At 42.1% G+C, this 24,227-nt stretch overlaps 1 protein-coding gene across 4 annotated transcripts in view; it reads left to right on the top strand.

Annotated features, from left to right (window-relative positions):
• TOX3 (TOX high mobility group box family member 3) overlaps positions 1 to 22,790 on the top strand; it is a 137,056-nt gene extending 114,266 nt beyond the window's left edge. The window contains exons 4-8 of one of the 4 annotated variants that reach the window (XM_049864004.1): positions 8,957 to 9,226; positions 14,202 to 14,429; positions 17,008 to 17,088; positions 21,492 to 22,169; positions 22,470 to 22,790. In XM_049864004.1, the coding sequence (XP_049719961.1) occupies positions 8,957 to 9,226; positions 14,202 to 14,429; positions 17,008 to 17,088; positions 21,492 to 22,169; positions 22,470 to 22,523 (1,311 nt within the window). In that variant the 3' untranslated portion in view covers positions 22,524 to 22,790. Of the gene's footprint in view, positions 1 to 8,956; positions 9,227 to 14,201; positions 14,430 to 17,007; positions 17,089 to 21,491; positions 22,255 to 22,469 lie in introns of those variants that run through there. The other 3 variants (XM_049864003.1, XM_049864006.1, XM_049864005.1) reach the window with 3 other exon arrangements.
• Positions 22,791 to 24,227: the final 1,437 nt, after the last annotated feature.

The raw sequence follows: 24,227 nt of genomic DNA, 5'->3' as shown, positions 1-24,227 counted from the left end.
AGTGTTTAGGCCAACATCCCAGATCCTATCTTTATTTGGCGTTGCATTTATCACGGGAGATTCTGGTGTTTTCTTTACGCTAGTCTTGTAAAGTTTCATTTTTTAATATAGAATGATTTAGATGTTAAAAGTTCCCTCAGATGACTAATGTTCAATAGTAGACTGGGTTTCAGGTAACTTAATAAGAAATAGCTGCTAGAGAGTCCCGTTCCTTGATTTTCTGTTTAAAAAAAAAAGGACAGAGGCTCTTTTATCAGGTGGAGAGAGAAACCAGCCTCAGCTGGGCGTCCCCCCCCCGCCCCCGCCCAACACACACACAGTATTTAGGGCTTTCTTGAGCATTACATGAATGAATGTAAGGCAAAAATAGATAGAAGACAACACCCTTCCTATTAGTCAGAGCCTTTCCTAGGACCTACAGCCACCCAAGGAGCCCTGGTGGCGTAGTGGTTCAGCGCCTGGCTGCTAACCAAAAGGTCGGCAGTTTGAACCCACCCACCACTCTGTGGGAGAAAGATGTGACAGTAAAGATTACAGCCTTGGAAACCCTGTGTATGGGGCAGCTCTACCCTGTCTCGTAGGGTCGCTATGAGTTGGAATCGACTCAAAGGCAATGGGTTTGGTTTGGGTTTTTTTATAGCCTGCCCAATCTGAAGGCCCTTCTGTGACTGCAAAACTTGGGTACTCTTCAGAACCTAGGTTGAGAATGTTAGGCTATACATGTGTGTTTAATCTACATCGGAATGTCCACAATTGGTTTAGGTGGGTTGCCCATGAGGCATGTTCAGTTAGTATTTATTGAAATGCATGATTTCACTGGATAGATGCCTAACCTGTAAACTGCCAGTGGCTTCCCTCTACACTATGAATAAAATCCAGACTTCCTGGGATAGACTATAAGACCTGGCCATCCTGGGCATTTCTGGCCTCCAGCCTCATCGCCAGCCGTGCTTTTACTGCACCTGTAACACTGGCTTTTCATGGTTTTAGCCCCTGGCCTTTTGCACATGTTCTTCTCTCTCTGGGTTGCTCTTTCCTCTTTTCTACTCTGTCTTTATACCTTACTTAGTGATCACCTCCTCAGGGAAGCATTCCCTGATTTCCCAGCCTTGCAGGAACTGGTCCATTTTCATCACTCGTCACTCTTCACCTTGCCTACCCTTCCCCCAGCTCTGCTGGCCTCCGTTCCGTTTCTCAGGCATGACAAGCTCTGTCCCCCTTCACAAGTTGTTCCTTCTGCCTAGACCATGCCTGCCCTGCTAATCTCATGGCTGGCTCCTTCTGGTGGCTCCTTCTGGTCCTCTATATATCAGCTCAAATGTCATCTTCTCTGAGAGGCCTTTGCTACTGACCTGAATTAATGTAGCCACCCTCCTGTCGATTATGCACACACATATATATACACATGCATGCATACATACATACAGCACACACACACATGCATACATACATTTTATATGTGTGTGTATATGTATTTTATATGTATGTATATATGTATTTTATATATGTGTGTGTGTGTATATATATATATATACCTTTTGGTTTGCAGCTGAAAGCTCTTAACCACTGCGCCACAAGGGCCATATATATATATATATATATCCCTATGTATTTTCTCTGCAGTATTTATCACAATCTGAATCTCGTTTGTCTACATGTTTTCTATTTTATGGGCAGAACATAAGCTTTGGACACCTCCCCCTTCCCCTCCCCCTGCAAGGAAAGATTTCCATTATATTAGTCTAATATAGCAGTTCTCAGCCAGGGGAATTTTGCCTCCCAGGGGACATTTGGCAGTGTCTAGAAACATTTTTGATTGTCACAACCTGGGAGCAAGGGGGTGTGTGTGTGTGTGTGAGTGCGTGCGTGTGTGCACGCGCGCGCATCCCCGCATACGCCTGTGGTGCTGGCATCTAGTGGATAGGGGCCAGGTATGGACAGTCTCCCCACGACAAAGAATTACATGAGTCAAACTGTCGATACTGCTGAGGTAGAGAAACACTTGTCTAATATCATCAATTAGAGGGCAAGGTGAGACCAGGAAGAGTGAGTTTTGCCCAAATGCTCTATCCAGAAGCTTAACAATTTAGCAAAGGATACAAGTAGACATTACATATGAAATATAATTGTCAAAGGAATTGAAAAAGCTACCAGCATTCAGCTCTTGGGAATGGTAGTGGCAGTGGTTGCTCTAAGAGAGAGCAAAATTAGTTGCCTTTCAGTGATTGTTGGTAAATCTTCTAAGACTTCATTTTAACAAGTGAGAGGTCATGATTTACAAAAAAACACACTAAATATCTTAGGACTGTATACATGACCATAAGTTTCCTTATGATGTCAAGAAATTGTGAGCTCTTTGGAGGCACATGTATGAATTATTCTTGCCCATACATTGTAAGGAAACCCTGGTGGTGTAGTGGTTAAGTGCTACAGCTGGTAACCAAGAAGTCACCAGTTCAGATCCACCAGGCATTCCTTGGAAACTCTATTGGGCAGTTCTACTCTGTCCTGCAGGGTCACTATCAGTCAGATTCGACTCGACGGCAGTGGGTTTGGTTTTTGGTTTTATACATTGTCATGGTAAATTCGTTAGTCCACTAGATTTTGTTTAGTGGGACTAATGTCTAAAAGAATGACATGGTAAATTTCTAGTTCTCAAGAATAGGAGCATTGTAATATATGGCCTTTCTGACCTGGCACATAGTAGGCACTCAATAAATGCTTTTAAACTGACCCGACATCTTTCTCTTTTTAAGTGAGAATCCTAAGATCAAAGGAGGAGTCTTTTAAAGCTTGCCTTTTTTATGGAAAATGATTGGAGCTGTTAGGGATCTCCAGGCTCCCCAGGGCAGTTAATAATTGGTACCCCTAAAGGAATTTGAATCTCTACAGAGACACTCTGACCTTTGATCTTCTTATACTATAATCCTCCTGCATCAGAAGTTATTGTGGGATAATGGTGGACCAAGTAAATGCTGGAAAGTTTTGATGCATAGATTATGTGGTTCAGAGGTTATTCGAAAATATCCTAGAGGTCCTTGGCATATTGATCTGTGGGAGACAAGAAGGATGGGCCAGTATCTTTCTGGACCTGAAGACTATGCAAATAGCTCTGTGTTTTACCATGACGTTGGCCCCACTACCAATGTTCTTCAGCAGTGATCTCTCATTCTCTCCAGTTGTTTTTAGTGAAATTTTATGAAGAATCTCACCAAAGGGAGATAACGGTGGTGGAGAGCCCAGAGCTCTGTTTCTCTCTCTCTGCCAGTACACACCTTCACCATTGAAGCGCCGAGGCCCCCTGGAACAAGCTTTTCCATGGAGGAATCGTTAGCTAGCAGGGTGGCCTGGAGAATTATTCTTATCTAAGAAGGGTTATAATTACATTCTCTGATTCCGAGAGTTATTAGATTAAATTAGAGATTACATGTAAAACTTGGCACAAATGCAGGCACATGGTAAGCACACAGTGGTAATGGCGGCCTTAGTTGCTGTTGAGTCAGTTTCAATTCATGGCAACCCCATGTGTGCAGACTAGAACTGCTGCACTGGGTTTTCAAGGCTGTGACTTTCTGGAAGCAGATCGTCACGTCTCTCATTTGAGGTGCCACTGGGTATGTTTGAACTGTCAACCTTTAGGCTAGTAGTTGAATGTTTAGCTGTTTGTATCACCCAGGTATTCATAAGCACGCACTAAATGCTGTTTTTTAATATGGACACTTGGCTGTAAGTCAGCAGGAGCTCTCGAGCAACCAAGCATAATAACAGCATAAATTGCAGGTGGAATTCAGGAAGAGGCAGAGATGAATTAGCCAATAAGCAAGGTAGGCACAGACTTAATTGTGCTTACTTACTAATCTGTAGTGTACGACTTCACAAACCCATGTGAAATTATTCACTACCATTAGTAAGTAAACAATTAAGCTCCTTCTTACCTTGCTTACTTATAAACCAGTGCATACCGCGCTTACTGGTTAGCCCACCCCGGGAAGAGGTAATGAAGTGAAGGAGACTTGCTTTTTGGACTTCTGTTTGGCTATAAGATCCATCTGAAATGTTGAAGGTGGTAGGTGAATCGATCAAGCATCTATACATACTGATTTTCATGGGCACTGCAGCAAGGACAGCAGAGCAGTGCCTCTGTTAATGAGAAAGTTGCATAAATCTAATTATCATATTTCTTGGCCATGCGGGTTAGCTGATTCATTATTGTACAGTGGAAATCAAAATATTTAATCTAAGTGTTCTCTGGAAGTTGCTTGTAGATAACTTTAAAACATCTAAATTTAAATAAGCCTGAAGAACTTTAAAAAGTTTTCTGGAAGATGTATAAACTCAAATAAAACCAAACTCATTGCCATCAAGTCGATTCCAACTCATAGCGACCCTGCAGGACAGAGTAGAACTACCCCGTAAGGTTTCCAAGGAGCAGCTGGATTTGAACTGCTGACCTTTTGGTTAGCAGCCGAGCTCTTAACCACCGCACCACCAGGTCTCCAACCATTAGTAAGTAAGCTATTTATCTTAATTTTACTCTGGTGCAGTGGTTAAGAGCTTGGCTGCTAACCAAAAGGTCAGCAGTTTGAATCTACCAGCTGCTCCTTGGAAACCCTATGGGGCAGTTCGGCTCTGTCCTATAGGGTCTCTATGACTTGACTGCAGTGGGGTTTTTTTTGGTTGCTAATGGTTGGAGGCTGGAAGTGACATAGATGAGCAGTGATTGGACTGCTCAAGAATATGGTAGAGTGGACAGACAGCTCAATTTTTGAGGAGGAAATGGGTAAATGTGGTAGAATGCCAATCAAAAAAAAAAAAAATTAAGACAAAGTGATAGCAGAAAAACCACTTTTGTGATCCAAGTAAGCAGAAGGACGCCTACCAATAGGATGTAATATTTTAGGAACAACGGAAGAGAATGTTGCCAGTGAGACGAGGAAGAGTGGGTTTGTCCTGATCTGTGCAACACATTTCTCCAGGGAGTCCACAGCAGCTTAATAATTCAGAAATTATGAAGAAACAGGAAAGAAACCTTCGCAATAGCTACAGGATCTAGACCACTTACTTTTTTTTAGTTTTTTTTTTCTGACAGAGGTGTTTTAGTTTTTGCTTGTTCGTTTTGTTTTGTGTTTTGTTCACAGTCTTATCTAAACAGTACAGATGTAAATGGAAACAGTTAAGACACTCCCCTCTACATTCTTCCAGACCAACCCCATTGTTAACAGTTAACCAGTTGCCAGTTGTGGGGAGTCGTTCTGACTCATGGCGACCCCATGTGTGTCAGAGTAGAATTGGGCTCCATAGGGTTTTCAATGGCAGATTTTTTTTTCCTGAAGTAAGTCATCAGGTCTTTCTTCTCAGGTGCCTCTGAGTGGACTCGAGCCTTCAACCGTTTGGTTAGGAGCTGAGTGTGAGTTAACCCTTGGCATCACCCAGGGACTCCTGTTAACAGGATTTACTTTTACCTTTTTTTTTTTCAACAAAAAGGGGTTGTACTCTACAATTATTTTGCAACTTAAGAGCTACAGTCAGCAGCTGGAATCCACCAGCCGCTCCTTGGATACCCTATGGGGCAGTTCTGCTCTATCCTATAGGGTCACTATGAGTCGGAATCAACTGGACGGCAACTGGGTGTATATCCTGGATATCACTCTTAGGTTAGTGGTTCTCAAATGAGAGCAGTTTTGCCCCATGAGGGCTATTTGTCAATGTTTGGAGGCATTTTTGATTGTCATGGCCTAGGCGAGGGGTTGGGGAGGGGGCTACAGATGTCTAGTGGGTAGAGAAGCCAGCGATGCTGCTCAGATTTCTCTAGAGCACAGGAGTCCCTCTCCCCCCAACAAAGAATTATCTGGTCCAGAATGTCAGTAGAGCCAAAATCGAGAAACCCTGCTCAAGGTCCATACACGTAAATCTAATTCATTATTATTTAAAGCCTCATAACACTTTCTACTGTGCATAGGTCATAATTTATTCAGCTAGTTTTCTGGTGATCGATACAGCTTCTTATTTAGTGGTATTCGTATATTTAATATTAAGAAACCAAATGTCCTAATTGAGTTGTTTACTGATCATTCTGTTTCTTTAAAAAGCAAAACATGCCTTTTTAGAAAGACTCAAAAGAGGAACAGTTAAGAATTTGTAGACTTGTGTATAAAATTAGATTCTGGGTCACTGTGAGTCAAGAGAATTTGGTTTCACTAAAATCATACACTCATTCTAAATGACAAGTCTTAAAGTAAGTCACTGGAAAATCGTGTCTTCATTTTTTGATGCTTTGGAATTACAAAGTAAGAAGCAGCAACTTTAAAGACTTTTATGTGACTACCAAAAGCAGAGAAGGCTTCTCACGGATGTAATTGTAATAACTTTCAGTGAAAACTAATTCTGAGTTATCTCTACCACCTCTTTATACATATTTTAAAAAATCCACCAGTACGTTAAATCAGGGTGTGTTAAACAAAAGAAAACAAAGCAGGTTTAAGATGAAAAAAGTGATATCCATCCAAAAGACATTGAATGAGTCCCAGATGCCGTTGACAATATAATTCAGAATTGGAATGACCCTCTGGTTAACCACAGCAGATTTTACAGAAAGGGTGCCCTAAAGCAAACAGATGTTTGCTCTGTGAAACCAAAGCTCGGTGCCTCTCCAGCCCGTCCTCCCTGTGTGTCATATGCATTCCTGGAAGGATAAAATAAAGAACGAGTTCTTCTTCTCTCATGGAGCTGGGTAAAAACTGTTGTTAGGTGCCGTCGAATCAGTTCAGATTCATAGCATCCTGGGTGTAATAGAACGAAACTTTGCCTGGTCCTGTGCCATCCTCAACGATGGTTGCTATGTTTGAGCCCATTTTTGCAGCCACTGTGTCAGTTCATCTCATTGAGAGTCTTCCTCTTTTTCGCGGACCCTCTACTTTAGCAAGCGTGATGTCCTTCTCCAGGGACTACTGCCTCCTGATAACATGTCCAAAGTATGTGAGATGAAGTCTCACCATCCTCTCTTCCAAGGAACATCCTGGCTGTACTTCTTCCAAGATAAGAGTTGTTTGTTCTTCTGTCAGTCCATGGTATATTCAGTATTCTTTGCTGACACCATAATTCAAAGGCATCAATTCTTCTTTGATCTTCCTTATTCGTTGTCCAGCTTTCACATGTATATGAGGCAATTGAAAATATCATGGTTTGGGTCAGGTGCATCTTATCCTCAGAGTGACATCTTTGCTTTTTAACACTTGAAAGTAGTCTTTTGCAGCAGATTGACCCAATGCAATACGTCACTTGATTTCTCAACTGCTGCTTCCATGGGCATTGATTGTGGATCCAAGTAAGACGAAATCTTTGACAACTTCAATATTTTCTCCATTTATTATGATGTTGCTTGTTGGTCCAGTTGTGAGGATGGATAAAAAACTAATGGAATGAAACTACGTATGTGAGTAGGATGGTAAACCAATTGGTGAGCCTGAAAGGGTTTTCTCAATAAGAAGCAGGAGTTGAAAGTTTATCTTTCTTTTGCCTGTGGCCTTTGTGTAAGTCCTCAGCTCTATAGTAAAATAAACTGGGCTGCGTACTTGGGTTTTGTGCTTCAGACTCTTCACATTTTTGGCATGAGTACTTAACTTAATAAATTATCAGAAACTGCCATCCTGCAATAGGTCACACCTAAAAAAAATTGTGACAGGTCAAGTCCATCTGGTTAGTTGCCGTCAAGTTGGCTTTGACTCATGGTGACCCCATGTACAATAGAATAAAACGTTGCTTGGTCCCGTGCCATCTCCATGATCATTGGTATGCTCAAGGGTCTTGCGGCCACTGTGTATTTTATGTGCCTTCCAACCTGGAGGACTCATCTGCCAGCACTATGTTGGACAATATTCAGTTGTGATTCATAGGGTTTTCACTGGCTTGTTTTGGGAAGTAGATCAATAGGCCTGTCTTCCTAGTCTATCTTAGTCTGAAAGCACCGCAGAAGCCTGTCCACCATGGGCGACCCTGTTGATATTTGAAATACTGGTGGCGTAGCTAGTGACATCACTAAGGAGGCGTGTGGGGGTACAGACTGTGCCAGGTGACACTGTCAGAGGGGGTGGCACCAAAATGTTTAAAAAAATTTTGTACAGTGTTTCAGCAGAAATTTATTATTTTTTATAAAAATATCCCTGTAGTTAGTTACAACAACAAAAACCATTTTTTGTAAGCCCAGCTTAGGTGGACCGGTATACCTCCGAGGCTAAGGCTGTACGCACATTTACTTTTTGAACCTTCCACCGTGCTGCTGTCAGAGCTGTCATTATCACCCGATTACAGTGACGCTACGCTTCGAATCACGGGGTTTCCTCTGCAAGCGCTACACCTACAAGCACGTGCTGTTGTTTTCGTCGCTGCTGGTGTTTATATAGTCAGTGATTTTGTCAAATTTTCTGGTGTTTGAACTACAATATTGTGGTAATCAGTGTTTGTGAACCTACATCAAAAACTTTTTTGAGAATGAAGCAGTAATTAAAGGAAAAGGAGAAAAATTAAAAAAAGGCTTCCCTCACTCATAATGTTATAGCTATTGATATTATAATTCAATATAGAAAGATTTTACAGAGCAATGTTGTTGTTAGTATTCAGATAACCTAAGCAATAGTACATTTGAGCAATTTACAACTATATTTATCACATACGGTTCTGTGATTAAAATTGATGATAAACATTACTAAGGATTCTGTATGGTCTGGTATGGGAGGAGGTCCATGGGGATGGAGACATCATGAGTTACTGAACTGGGTGACACCAACCCTCATGACACCACTGGGCATAGCTCCCAGAGTCACAGCACCAGGCAAGCCACCACAGTACAACAAACTGACAGACAGGTGGTGACAGATGTATCTAAGGATCTACTAACATTGTAAGTTCGTCGATACTGTTGTAAACTAAAACATTTTCCCTCTCGCTGTTGCCTTTTAAGGACCAGAGCCACGCACAAGTGTCACAATATCGTCAGGATCCCTCCCTGATCATGAGGTCGATTGTCCACATGACCGATGCTGCTCGTTCTGGGATCATGCCTCCTGCCCAGCTCACCACCATCAACCAATCTCAGCTCAGTGCCCAGTTGGGCTTGAATTTGGGAGGTGCCAGTATGCCCCACACATCGCCTTCACCTCCGGCAAGCAAATCAGCAACTCCTTCCCCTTCCAGCTCCATCAATGAAGAGGATGCCGACGAATCCAACAGAGTGAGTTTGAGACACACTGCTGTTAACTGCTTTAGTAGGTAACCTCCCGGTGAATTTGGAGTCGCCCCGTGCTCATGTCTTTGAATTTCATTCATGGTATTGTCTTCTTTTTCTGCCTGGATTTGGAGTAGCAGTTACATTTATGATGGTTTAGTGTTTTTCTTTGCTCTTTTAATTTTTCTTTTCTCTGGAACAGGAAGTTGGGAGATCTGGCTTCTCATACTTACGTGAGACATTGGGCAAGTCATTTAACTCTTCTAGGCCTCGACTTTTCTAATCTGCAAAAGGAGAGGCCTGCGCTAGACTTTTCAGAAATTCTAATCTGCTTTGATTTTAACTTAATATCCATGTGGTTCAGTTTCATCCAGTTAGTAGGCTGAAGTGCTGGCATATCTGATAGCCGTACACCTTCAATGGTATTTATCACTTAGTAAGTTCTAATGGTTTACATCTTTGCTTTTGCAATGGAAAACATATTATTCAAGTATGTTGTTGTTGTTGTTGGGTGCCACTGAGTTGATTCCCACTCACAAAGATTACATGTAACAGAGAAGAACTGCCCCATAGGGTTTTCTTGCTGTAATCTTTTACAGAAGCAGATTGCCAGTCTTTCTCCCACGAAGCCACTAGGTGGGTTTGAACTATTAACACTAAGGTTAGCGGCAAGTGCTTAACCATTGTGCCAGGAGGGCTCCTTTTAATCAAGAGTACATAGTTTGAATCAAAAATGTTGTTGCAGGCATTGTAGTTTCTGAATGCCTACCATAAGTAACTGTAATGAAAAGGGTGCTGTACTAATACACAGTTACTCGTTGCTCATTCATTCATCGTAGGTTGTACGCCTACTTTGTTCTTGACATCTTACTTGGTGAGATTCTGGTAACATAAAGATGTATAAGAGAATTACTGCCCAGGGGATTCCCTGTTGGGGATAGAGTGCTGTGTCTAAAACTAGCCCCACATCTGATGAGTGCTATAATTGATGTATCTGGTGTGGTGGGATGGTAATCCATTCTGCTTGGGAGAGTGATTTGAGGAAGACTTTATTGAGAAGGTGATATTTGAATTAGGTCTAAGAGGATGCATAAAATTTTGTGAGGCAGAAGAGAGAGGCAGGCATTCTGATGGTGGGAACAGCGAGAAGCGTTGGAAGTACAGGGAAATTTATGAGTATAATGAATGGTTATGGGAGGAAAGAAGTAGGAGTTGAGAGAAATGGCTTAATGTGTTGGTCTTTCCTCTGTTGGTAATTCAGAGCTGATTAGTTATTTGCGTAGAAGAATGGCATAGGTAAACGTATGCTTTAAGGATGACTTTGGCCATATATAAGGGTGCAGTACAAAGGGAGAGACCAGAGAAAAGAAAACCAAGTAAAAGACCCTTATGTTATGAACTGTTCTATTTCAGCAAATGAAGGAACAGACAGGGGCAATCAGATTAGAGAAACGTTTAAGAGGGAAAATCATTAAGGGCTGGGTGATCAACTGGAGTTTGGAGACGAGATAATTTGGGCTTTAGTTTTAGAGTCCGCATGGATGTAAGTAACTAAGAGAATCCACTGGGAAGAGAGGATTGCTTTTCTTTTTCCCCCATGGGGAAGATAAGAGTTTGGCATGGGATGGGTTGAATTTGAGGGGCGTACAGTTGGATTCGACTCGACGGCACTGGGTTACTGGGTGGGTTTACAGTTGGATTTGAGTCTAGAACTCAGCTCATTGGAACTGAAACTATAGATTGGAGACCACGAGTACCAGAACATCCATGTGAAGACATGGATGTAATCAGGATTTCTCAGAGTGTCTAAGGAGCGAATCATGGCCAGCACCCTGAGCATCGTTTTTCTTTTTCATTGTTAATTTAGTATTTATTTTAAAATCTTACATTTTAAACTACTTTTTTATTGCGGTAAATGCGAATGTAACAAATCATTTGCCATTTCAGTACGATTCAGTGACATTATGTTTATCGTGTTGTTTGACACTCACCACTGTCCACTTCCACGTTTATCCATTACCCTTAACAGAAGCTCAGTGTCCCCTAAGCATTGAGTCTTCTCCCCACCCCCTTAAGCACTAATAAACTTTGACCTCTATACTTGCCTGTTTTAGATATTTCATGTAGATGGGATTGTACACTATTTGTCCTTTGGTGACTGACTTATTTCACTCAGCATAATGTTTTCAAGGTTCGTCCACACTATACATCATCATTTCTTTTTAAATACCCAAGGGAAGAAGAGAAGCTACAGAAGGTTGTTGAGGAAAAGAGGAGGAAGATTAGAGTGATGTAGAAACCCAAGGGATTTCAGGAGGGAGGGTTTGGTCTATAGCATCAAATTAGCACCCCAGTGGGCACAGGGTTAGTAAATGCACTAACAGCCCGTACTCATACTCACAAGGACTTCCATGTGGTGAAGTGCAAAATAATGATTGGAGAAACTCAAGAGATGTGAGTAGGATGCCCCTAGGTTATAACTGGCCACACACATTCAGATGGATTCCTTTCATTTCATTCTCATTTCTAGTAATCTTAACACTTACCTTTGTACCAAACTGAAATTGTCATGTCTAAAGAGAACCTTTTACATGCCTGGTAACTCCATTTTTGGTGAGGGTCTAGTAATCCAATCTGTTAGCCCTTAAAGCAATTTAGCTGAGGAAGAAAGATTAATATTATTGTTGATTGTATCTCTTTTGGGTAAAGCTATCTGTTCATCTTTCCCAACCCTTATGAAGAAGCACTTTTTTTTTTTTTTTAAGGAAAATTAATCCTGAGCTTTTAAGGTGTAGGATTCTTCATCTCTGGTTTATTCTTCAAAGGTAATGATGATTAAGGCAAGTCATAGCTATCTAAGAAAGAGACATGAAGGATTGTCAACACTTGACTGTTGTCATATAGAGAATGAAATTAGACTGAAATCAGGAAAAAGCTGGAAATTACTTTCATCTTGCCATTGATCAGGGTGCTGTTGGCACTACCAGTGCTAAATTTGCTTCCAGGAGAAGAACATAGTTGTTTGACTCAATTTTTTCTTGTTACTGAAGTAATTTTTTTTTTTTTTTTTTAAAGCTCACAGCCTAGCTCTAACTGATGGGCATCTGACTCCCATCAGATCAAGTTCGGGTTCATTAACTAGAATTAAACAAGTCTCATTTATTCTGAGAATTCAGGAAAAAAAAAAAAAAGACAATGATGCTTACAGAATTATTGAATTAATTGCGTGAATCATGAAAGGTGGCATTTTGGTGGAGACGTGAAATGTGGCTTAACACCACCTGAAGCATAGGAACAACCAGTGTGGTTGTCGTTTGGGGGCAGTGGTGGTTCGGTGGCAGAAATCTCACCTTTCATGTGAGCGACCTGGGGTCAGTTTCCATCCCATGTAACTCATATGCAGCCACCACCTGGCTGTCACTGGAGACTGACTTGTTGCTATGATGCTGAACAGATTTTAGCAGAGCTTCCAGACTAAGACAGACTAGAAAGAAAGGCCTGGTGATCTCCTTCTGAAAATCAGCCAGTGAAAATCCTGTGGAGCACAACAGTCTTATCTGTAGTCGATCGTGGGGATGACGCAACACCAGGCAGCGTTTCGTTCAGTTGTGCGTGGAGTCGCCATGAGCCAGGGGTTGACTCAGTGGCAACTAACAACATGGATGTTGTTGTCACTCCAGTAGTACAAACTGTGAACCTACCTGGAAGTAGAGAAGAGTTTTCTTAACACCTGAAGGGTTCAGAGCTCTCAAAGAGAAGTTACTTAATAGTCAAGAAAATTCTGTAGCAGTTTTAGTAATTGGATTATTATTAAATGACCTTCATTCAGAAAGTAATGATACTCTCCGAAAATTTGAATTAGGATCCAGGATTCAAGGCCCTTCAAGTTGAGTCTGTCTTGATTGATCTTGCCGAAGGCTGGCTGTTAAAACAGATTTTGTCAAGCTCTTCAGGATCCATGATGATGTTAACTGCAAAATTATCTTCAATATAACCATGCTGTAATCTAAGGGTATAAAGTATGGTCAATAAGTCATTTCTTCTGCTTCTCAGATAAGTATATTGTATGATCAGTAAAAGCAGATGACAGTAGCAGGTGAGCATGGAGCCCAGTGGTTTATAAATTTGGGGAGTTGTACCCATATCATTTCAGTGGTTTAGATCTCACAAGGTTTATATTGTGGATATGTCTGAGAGCCCCGGTGGCAGTATTTTTACGGGCAGGGCTTCTTGCCATATGTAATGAGGCTCTTTAGTCTTGTTGATTTTACGTATCAACAGTTTCGTCTTTCACAGGTTTTCAATTTAAGGAAGAATATCAATTTCCTTCCTATCTCTACTTGAAGTAGTCCTGACCTTTTTATACTTCTTGTTATCCTATTCTTTAAAAAGTTATTATTTAAAAAATAAATAAAGATGGCCTTTTCCTTATTCTGCACATTTAGGGATGGTAGCTTACTTCCATTTGAGTTTCGAGACCCATTAGCAAAGTAGCATTCTGGTAAAATAAAAGTTAGTCTCAAAAAATCAATTCAGACTGATCATACATCCAGCATGTGACTGGGGCAAGGACCTCGTTTAAATTATCTGAATACAGTCAACACCCTGAGTATTATTTAAGCTCTTTCTTCTACACCCTCCGACGGTGTAAAATATTTTGTTTGTGTTCATGGATAGCATAGCATATATATAGCATCGCCTGGTACAGCATGTTCTGCTTTTCATTACTCATAATTGCTATTTAGAACATATGGTGCAAATGTATTGAAGATACTTCTGGGTCTCATTAATCAACGTTCTAAATGCTAATCTCTGCTGTCCAGTTAACTCTTAAGCACATTTACCCCTCCCCCCTTTTTGTGGTGATTCATCGGTTGATGATGCTTAACAAAACCTTAAAGGAACAATTGTGGGCCAAGTAAGCCTTGCTGCATTCTGTGGAAGTACATTGTAGGCAGTGAATTTTCTTTCTGCCTTGCAGGCCATTGGAGAGAAAAGAGCTGCTCCGGATTCTGGCAAGAAGCCCAAGACTCCAAAGAAAAAGAAAAAGAAAGATCCCAACGAGCCCCAGAAGCCAGTGTCAGCATATGCCCTATTTTTCAGAGACACACAGGCTGCAATTAAAGGGCAGAACCCCAATGCAACCTTTGGAGAGGTCTCCAAGATCGTAGCATCTATGTGGGACAGCCTTGGAGAAGAACAAAAGCAGGTAAGGCAGGCTCCATCATGGCGATCCATTCAAAAATTACCGGAGTATTCCTTCTGCCTTTTCTGAGCAAATACTTTCCCTTAACGTGATTGCCTCTCATGAAAGCCTTTCTGAGTTATGGAATTAAAAAAACCAAACAAACAAATAAGTAGCCACACACCACATAATGTCTGTTGGACCAACGTCCTCAGTCCCAACCCCTATAAAGCCTATTATATTAAAAATCTGAGGTACGTACAATGGCTCACAATAACAAACAGGTACTGCTTTGCGACATACAAGAAAACATTATTATTATTATTATTCTATTATTATGCTAAGGCTATTTTAGTGTATCTGGAAGTGTTTCTTTAGTGTTTTTTATGCATAGAAAGCTACACTATACCGTGTAATAAGACAACAATCTGTTTGTTTGACTGACCTGACCACACCTGTTTCAACTTTTGTACAAATTCTACTAAAAGATTTAGGAATGGAACTCATTTGTAATCTGGGGTCTGCCATGTATCATGTGGTGTTCGCACAACATCCAAATCACTTAACGTCCTGTTTCACAGAACTTATCGTGGACATTAAGTGACGCATGACTGTAAATACAAACAAATCTCCAGCCATTTTGTGACTGTACAGATTTCTCAGCCAGCTTCAGGCTGAATGTTCCGAACCCGTTTAGAGGAGGGTTGGAAGAAATCCAGGCAGTGTCCTGCAAGCATAAACTTTTGACGATCATCTTTTCATTTTAAATAACGTGGAATTTTTTTTTTCCCTTTGTTCAAAAGGAGCACTACAAAGGGACTAGGTCCGTCCTGCTTGCCTTTTCATTGATCATCTTTCTGAACCTTTGTGCTGTCTTGGTGGGTTTCCAAACTTTGAAGCCTCCTCTGCGTGTCTCGTTATTGTCACCGGGCATTTGAAATTTTATTCCAAGTTCATTTTAAAGCTCAGCAGTCTGAGAGGTATTCAGAGATTAGCTATGCTGGTAGGAGATAGTTCCTTAGGAGTTTAGTCTCTTCTCCTTCCTCATGCAACTCTTCCACACGAATGAGAGAAGAATGGGTTCCTTGGAGGGAGGTCCTCCCCTTGCTCCTTGCATGAAACTCCAATTACCATTTATAGGAGTTAAAGCTCCCATATCGACAGACGAGTAGACCCCTATTAGTGATAAAATGGAATAATTGTTTCAGGAATGAAGAGTGGAAAGCCCTTGATTTTTCTTTACAAATCATGAATTCATTCCTGCCAGCTGGTTTCACTGGGGTGATGCGATGATAGAATTTTTACTGTTTGTCTTCAGTGAGCTTATTGCTGTATGTAACAGACTGATTTTATAAGGGAGGGACAAGGTGTTATACCTAACTTTTAAGCTCTGGAGAGAAAGGAGTGCTTTGGTGTAACACCCAGCCATCTGACCACTGTTTAAAAAAAAGAAGGAAGCCCAAATCATGTTAAAATGATAGATTTTATTTATGTAGCTCATTGGTCTCATTAATGGAAATCTCACATCTTTTGCTATTTCTGTCCCCCCCTTTTTTTCCCAACACAAAATGAGTATTGAGAGGCCTCCACGTTCTCTGTTCTGTCTCCACAAGCTCTCCCACTTTGGTTTTTGTGTTTACACTCTGATTTAGTACAGTTGAGAAATGTGTGTGGGGGAAAGATGACATTGATGGAGACACTGGTTACTTTCTATAATTTAAACCAGTTGCAGCAAAGTTTGTTCTTCTGGCTACCTGATTTACTGCCTCTGCCAGAGGCCCTCCAGGTACTCTCAAGGAATCTAGGCTGCGAACTGAGAACCTTTGTTAATTTGTGATGCTTGTTGTTGTTAGCTGCCATCATTCCTGCCCCCTACTCATGGCAACTGCATGTGTTACAGAGTACAACTGCTCCGTTGGGTTTTTTAGGCTATAATCTTCACTGAAGGAGCCCTGGTGGTGCAGTGGTTAAGCACTCGCCGCTAATCTACAGGACAGCGGTTCAAGCCTATCAACCTGTCTGCAAGACAAAGATATGGCAGCCAGCTACCTTAAAGATTAAACCCATTAAACCAAACTCGTGGCCATGGAGTCGATTCCCACTCATAGCGACCCTATAGGACAGAGTAGAACTGCCCAGAGGGTTTCCAAGGCTGTAAATCTTTACGGAAGCAGACTGCTACATCTTTCTCCTCAGGAGTGGCTGGCGGATTCTAACAGCTTAGAAACCTTATGGAGCAGTTCTGCTCTGTCCTGTAGGGTCGCTATGAGCTGGAATCAACTTGAGGGCAGTAGATTAATTTTTAAGGAGCCGTTAACCAGGCCTTTCTTCACAGAGCCGCCACATGAGTTCAAACTGCCAACCTGTAGGCTAGCAGCCAATTGCAAACCGCTTGCACCACCAAACTCCTTTCATTTTCGATAGTAAACATCAAAATTGTGCCCCATTTAGGTGACGGAGTTTTTGTTTAGTGTGTGCGTGTTAATATTTAAAAATCAAAGCCAAGGAGCCTAACCCTTTATGTAAGTGACATTGTGACCTAGTTTTGGCAACAGTTATTTGATAGCTGAGAATTTACACGCTAATTGTGGTCTTTTAATAGGTATATAAAAGGAAAACAGAAGCTGCCAAAAAAGAGTACCTGAAGGCCCTGGCGGCATACAGGGCGAGCCTGGTTTCCAAGGTAAGCCTGCACAGGTGCCCCCTTGTCGTAGTTACAAGCTTGGAAGTGGCCCTGGAGCATTGCAAACGTAAACACAGCTCCTCTTAGAGTTGATAAAATAGCATCTTGAACAATTTACAAACTTATTTTTTCCATTAGAGATTACCTGGATGAGGGCAGGAAAAGTCTGAGTTAATTAAGCATCTGAATCTAAATAATAGTTTCCAAAGATTCGTTGATCCCTAGAGATGTTTGTTCAAACTCTTGAGACAAATTTTAAGTAATCTCTTATTCTTTCTTTGTGTCAGGGACTAATATGTGTTAATATGCCCCCTTTATGTCCTGGGAGGTATGTTTGTCCGGCATTTTTAGATCTCACTTTGTAAATTCTTCAGTGATTATTGTAATTTGGAATGTTGCGTTTTGACCAAGCACCCCATTCATATAAATAAACTTCATGCTTATTTAAAATAAAATTATGCTCCAAGTACTAAAAACAAAGGACATATGTATGTGTTATACATAGCATATTCAATGGGCCCCAATGTATTATAAAATGCACCAATATCTCAAAGAAATGCTACTCAAGAATATTATTATCTCAATACAAAAGGAGCATGAGCTATTATATAATCTTTTTCAACATTTAATTAACTTTGTCTCTTGCCTGGCTTGATTTTAGAGAGGCTTTCGGGACGATAATTTGAACTAATACGTTCCTGCTGTTGACACCTTTTCTTTGGCAAGCAGAGATACCACTCCATTGTCATTGTTACAGTCTCAAGTGTCATATAGGACCTCAGAGCAGAGTAGATGTTGCTGGCAAAGCCGTTTAAAAAGGGTTCACTCCCTTTTTCTTGCTCTTCTTCACTTCAGTTGTTTCTTTTGTATATTAAAGCTTAAAATTAGCAGCTGCCCAGAGCCAGAACCACAAAGGGCCTCTCGCCATTGTTGATAGCTCCCAGAATACTTGTCACTTCGTTAGAAAGAGAAAACATCAGGTCAATAGCAAAATCTTTTTCTTAGAATCCAGAAGACACACATTGGAAGATACACAGTTTCTGTACTCAGATTTGGATATTGGCAGCAAACAACTGGTTGTGTGGCTGCAGATGTTAAACATTCAGGTACAGTTGGCTGTTAATTAGGTGGTGTAAAGTATCTAGCGTGAGGATGTACATGCACTTCCCCAATGGATCATGTATTCATTCATTTACCCAGAAGCAGGTATAGGTGATCTTTGTGCATTGGGGCGTGAATCATTGACAATACACGGATTTCGGCCAAGAACCAGTAGCTCAAGAGGCATAAGGAAGTAGCAGCCGTGATTGGGCTCATCAAATCTATGAATGACTTAGAAGAAATAGCTTAAAATTTATGTATTAGATACTAGAATCATATTTCGGCATGGGACTCTTGACTCCAGAGCCAATAGGATGGAATTTGAAAAGAATAAGTCTAAATCTAAAATACTCTTTTTTTGTAATTAAGTGCGGTTTGAGAAGTTACTAAATTTATATTCAGGGACCTGGCAGGCAAAAAGTAGTCCTTAAGATACTTGAGTCCTTGAGTTTAAAATAATTTCAACCTGAGCCAGAAGTGTAAATAGCTACAAATACAGTGATCTCTCTGGGAGCAGTATCTAATGGTCCAATAGGATGGTTAGACCAACTCAGAAGAACTGGTTGTGTTTTGGACTCTACAATTTAAAGAGGGTCGGTGACCAGTTGGAGGCTTTCCAGAGTGTTGACTGCATGGTGGTGAAGACTGAAAAATCAAATCATTTTAGAATAATGGAAAACCAAGGAAGAGAGGATTTGGGGGCATATAATCCTGGTTCTCAAATATAAGGGTCACCATATAAGGGAAAAGATAAATTGGCCTCTGTGCTTCTAGATAGAAGAGCTAACTAACTAGTCCAAGGAGTGAGGTTACAGGAAGCAAGATTTCAGCCTTCCGATCAGGCGGGGAAACAACAATGGAGTTATCATGTGCAATGAACTTGTGTCGAGCACCCCCTCCCATGCAAGATATGGCTTTAGCATGTTCTTCACAAGTGCAAAAGAAAATAAAACCACTGACTGCCGTGGAGCGAGTTCCAACTCATGGCGACACTATGTGTGTCAGGATAGAACTGTGCTCCATGGGGTTTTCAGTGGCCGATTTTCCAGAAGCAGATTGCCAGACCCTTTTTTCAAGACGCCTCTGGATGGACTCGAACCTCCAACCTTTAGGTTAGCAGCTAAGCACACCCTCCAAAAAAAAACATAATTTTTGAAGAATAAGAGGAAAAAAGGAACCCTGGTGGTACAGTGGTTAAATACTTAGCTGCTAACTGAAGGTCAGCAGTTTGAACCCACCAGCTGCTCCATAGAAGAAAAAACCTAGAGATCTGCTCCCATAAAGGTTATTGTTGTTGTTAGGTGCCATTGAGTCAGTTCCGACTCATGGAGACCTTGTGTACAATAGGATGAAACACTGCCTGGTCCTGCGCCATCCTCACAATCGTTATGCTTGAGCCCATCGTTGCAGCCACTGTGTCCGTCCATCTCATTGAGGGTCTTCCTCTTTCTCACTGGCTGTATACCTTACCAAGCATGATGTCCTTCTCCAGGGACTGGTCCTTCCTGATAAGATGTCCAAAGTAGGTGAGATGAAGTCTCGTGAATCTTGCTTCCAAGGAGCACTCTGGCTGTACTGCTCTCAGGGACTGTACTGCCTTCTATTCTCCATCATATTGGGTCGCTATTAGTCGGAATTGACTTGATGGCACACAACAACAAGAGGAAAAAAATAGTCTTTAAGAGGAGTTATTCCAAGCACTGTTGCCTTAGTAAAAGACAGAAGTCATTACATGTTTTTACTACAAAATTTAATAGTTTCTCTTCCATTTTGAGCTCTAGATCTGTTTATCTTATAACAGATAATACAAAGTCATATGAGTGTTGAACATTCTCCCCTATCTGTGTCTCTTTTTGATCAATTCTGGTAATCCAATTCTGGTATTAAACCAAAACATTTCTGAAGTTGTCAAGTACTTCAATTTAGTATCTCAAAGGAATCCTATTATGTTTTTCTTATAGTCAGGTGAGCACTGTGATAAGTAATCACGCAGGTACAGGAGTTTGAAGTTTTTTAGTAGGAATCGTTTTCTAGTGGTTAAAAAACACACACGTATACACACACCAAACACGTTGCCATCGAGTCGATTCTGACTCATAGCGACTCTGTAGGACAGGGTAGAACTGCCCCATAGAGTTTCCAAGGAGCGCCTAGTGGATTTGAACTGCATACCTTTTGGTTAGCAGCCATAGCACTTAACCACTATATCACCAGGGTTTCCTTTCTAGTGGTAAAAAAGTTGTTGTTAATTAAAAGAAATGACTAACATTTGCTAAGTAAGTGCTTCCTGTAGGCCAGGCACTGTTCTAAATGTTTAAGACATGTGAGTTAATTCACATTTGGCAAATAATCCACATAGCCCCATTTTGCAGCTAAGGAAACTGAGAAGCAGAGGGATAAATTCAGTTTTCCCAAGTCACAAAGTTACTCATTACTAGATCTGTATTTGCACTCAAGCGGTCCGTATTCCACTCAATAATGAGATTATTAGAGACAAATGCTGAAGAGTTGTTACTCTGAAGTATGTGTATCAGTTATGTTTTGCCACAATAGTGCTGTGTAACAAACAAGCCCAAAGCCCAGTGATTAAGAAAAATCAGCATTGATTTATCTCAGACACTGACAGCTAGCTGGTTCTTCAGCTCTAGGCCGGGCTTGGCAGTATCAGCTAGTCCTGCTTATATGCTAACTCTGCAGTCAACTTTTGGGTCAGAGGGGCCTGGCGGATGGGGGACGGCCTCATTTGCGTACTTGGTAGGTATGTGGTAGGTTATTGGCTGGGGGTGAACTGACTCCTAAGAGCCGATGTAACTGGGCCACATGTCTGTCATCGTCCACATGACAGTGGTAGACTCCAGAGAGAGTGGAAGGGCACGAGGCCCTTTGTGGCATCAGCTTGGAACTGAGACAGCGTGACTTTCGCCACATTGTTAGCCAAAGCAAAGGCACAAAGCCAGCCAAGATTCAAGGGGTAGGAAATCTGACTCCACCTCTCGATGGGAAGAGCTAAAAAGTCACCTGATGAAGGTCTTGGATACTAGCAGGCGTGAACAATGGTGGCCACTTTTGTAATCAGCTTATCTCAAACTCGTGTATTCTAGAAGTCCTGGTGGCACAGTGGTTAAGAGCTCGGCTGCTAACCAGAAGGTTGGCAGTTCAAATCCAGCAGCTGCTCCTTGGAACTCTGGGGTAGTTCGACTCTGTCTTACAGGATCATTGTGAGTCGAAGTGGACTCAGTGGCAGTGGGTTGGGTTTGTTGTTTGTTTATTTTAATATTCTGGCATTTCCCCCGACAACGCAGGCCGCCGCTGAGTCAGCAGAAGCCCAGACCATCCGCTCTGTTCAGCAGACCCTGGCGTCGACCAGTCTGACATCCTCCCTCCTTCTCAACACGCCGCTGTCTCAGCACGGGGCAGTACCCACCTCACCTCCGACTCTGCAGCCGTCGCTCCCCAGGTCGATCGCTCCCAAGCCCTTAACCATGAGACTCCCCATGAACCAGGTTGTCACCTCAGTCACCATCGCAGCCAACATGCCGTCGAACATTGGCGCCCCGCTGCTGAGCTCCGCGGGGGCAGCCGTGGTCGGCTCGGCGGCCTCCGCCCGAGCGAGCCCTTCAGTGCAGAGCCAGCAGCTCCAGCAGCAGATGCAGCAGATGCAGCAGCAGCACCTCCAGCAGCAGCAGCTGCACCAGCAGATCCAGCAGCAGATGCAGCAGCAGCATTTCCAGCAGCACCTGCAGCAGCAGCAGCACCTCCAGCAGCAGATCAGCCAGCAGCACTTGCTCCTGCAGCAGCTGCAGCACTTGCAGCAGCAGTCACAGCCGTCGCCGCGGCAGCACTCCCCCGTCGCCCCCCAGATCGCCTCCCCCGTCGCCCCCCAGATCGCCTCCCCCGTGCCCGTGCCCGTGCCCGTGCCCGCCTCTCAGCAGCACCAGTCGCCCATACAGGCTCAGACACAGACTCAAGTGTTACCGCAGGTCAGTATCTTCTGAAGCCCCACGTGGCGGGTGCCGCGGTGGCGGGTGCTGTGGTGGCGGGTGCCGTGGTGGCATGTGTGGGTGGCGGAGGAGGGGGCAGCGCGTGCGGCTGAGACCTGCAAGCTGGCGCTGGTTGTGCAGCAGCAGGGAGCGGAGCGCACGGTGCCCTGCAGCGTCTGTCGGCTAGGCGGTCAGGACCACGGCGCAGCTGGGCAGCCCCTCTCCGCCGACGGTGGAGCCCCGTGTTCTCAGATCGGAAAAGCTGGGCTCTTGGATGTCATGCCCTTTTTATTTATTCAGGCCGTACCTACAATATGTGAATCAAACCGCTTAACGAACCCTGGGGCGTACTGAGGACTGTGAACTGGCCTCTCCGAGCCACAGAACACGGCCTTGTTGCTGGCGAAGTGAATCAACCACACTTCCAGGCTCCCTGAACTGCCGAAGCCCTAAAAATAAAAAGCACAGTGGCAACTACCTGAAATAGGAAGATTCCGTTTCACACAGACACTCGTATGACATCCATAGTTGATGGCTTTTTGGGTTTTTTTTGGTCATGAGAAAAAATAATGTAAATCACAGACTTTGGCCAAAGCTGTTATTTCCCACCCCCCCTCCCCTTTAAATCTCTCCAGGAACAACAACAACAAAACAGAAAAATGCAAGTGATTAGATTCAATTCCTGACTCATTTTCACTTTTTCTCCATGACTCCTCCAGATCGAGCTACGGTATATGTTGTAACAATATCCTTGACCGCTGTTAGCCCGTGATCTAGCCATTCCAATTAGAAGGAAAGAAATGTGAATATTATATTCTGTGTTTTGAGTGACAAGTTTCGAAGAATAAAAACACTGTATTTTTAAAAGGGAAATGCACTTAAATGAAAACAGTTATTACAAAAGCGAAGATTTAAAAAAAAAAAAGCAAGAGGTTTTATTATGACGTCATACCGGTAGAATATTTAAAAGGCTCACCACTTCTGAATAATCAGTGTAAATATTTTCTTTCCAAGTTGTAAGTTTTCCTATCATGTGTTGTAAAGTTTTTCATAAACGAGGCTTTAAGATAAACACTGGTGATATAAACCATTCATTGCTCCGTTGCTTATTGTGTTTTTATGCTGTTTTATACTTTTTTATGAGTTACGATAGCCGCAATTAAGTTGTTTGTATTTTGCTTAACTAAAAGAAAAAAATAAAATGCTTTTATCTTGCTATAGAATAAACACATTTCAGTAAAAACCGTGGACTGTATTTTGATGCAACAACAAGAAATCTGTTCACTTTTCAAATAAAATGCTCTGTCGAATTTCTTTTTTGGTCCTTGAATACATACACGATGGGGAAATAGGCCACTTGTCAAGTGTTATCACTGCCCAAGTCTCGTCTTCCATTTTTACTAGGAAATAACAGAATCATGGCTAAGAATTTAGATTGCACAGCCCCAAACCAGGATCCTTAAAAAAAAATACAACTTTGGAAATATTTTTGGAATTGTCTTTTTTTCTTAAGATACGAGTGCAAGGTAAGTCCGTAGAGAAGAACAATTGTTTTTTGATTAGGAGCTGAAAGTAGCTGGCATTGTGTTGTTATTGCTATTAAAAAGGGTAATGAATGCTAATGCTTTAACCAAAATAATGGTTTCAGCGCCCATTTCTTGCCCCCCTCTCCTCCTCTGTCGGAGCTCCTCTTGGAGAACAGTGTGACCACTATCCCCAGTTGTCTTGCATGATTAATTACAACATCTGTCCTGTCAGAAGCCATAATGAAGAGGTCTTGATAAAAATTGCAAATCACCACTGGCAACAGTCTTAAACTGCTTATGATCAAACGAAAATGAAAAACAGCAAGTGTCAACCCTGACCAGCATCCTTCTCCGGAAGGAAGGAGGGTGGGAGTCAGTGGTGGTGCCCATAGCTAGCGTGGGCAAGGCATTCGAAAATCCTGGGGTATGGATTCCTCAAAGTTGTTGTTACAGTTCAAAGAATATTTACTGTATGTGGTGGCTTCTGAATAATGAATTCCGCTTTCAATATTTCATTATCCTCTGGTACGCT

This window comes from Elephas maximus, chromosome 21, assembly GCF_024166365.1.
Source record: "Elephas maximus indicus isolate mEleMax1 chromosome 21, mEleMax1 primary haplotype, whole genome shotgun sequence".
Classification (NCBI taxonomy): Eukaryota; Metazoa; Chordata; class Mammalia; order Proboscidea; family Elephantidae; genus Elephas; species Elephas maximus.
This window is presented reverse-complemented; position numbering and strand designations above follow the sequence as displayed.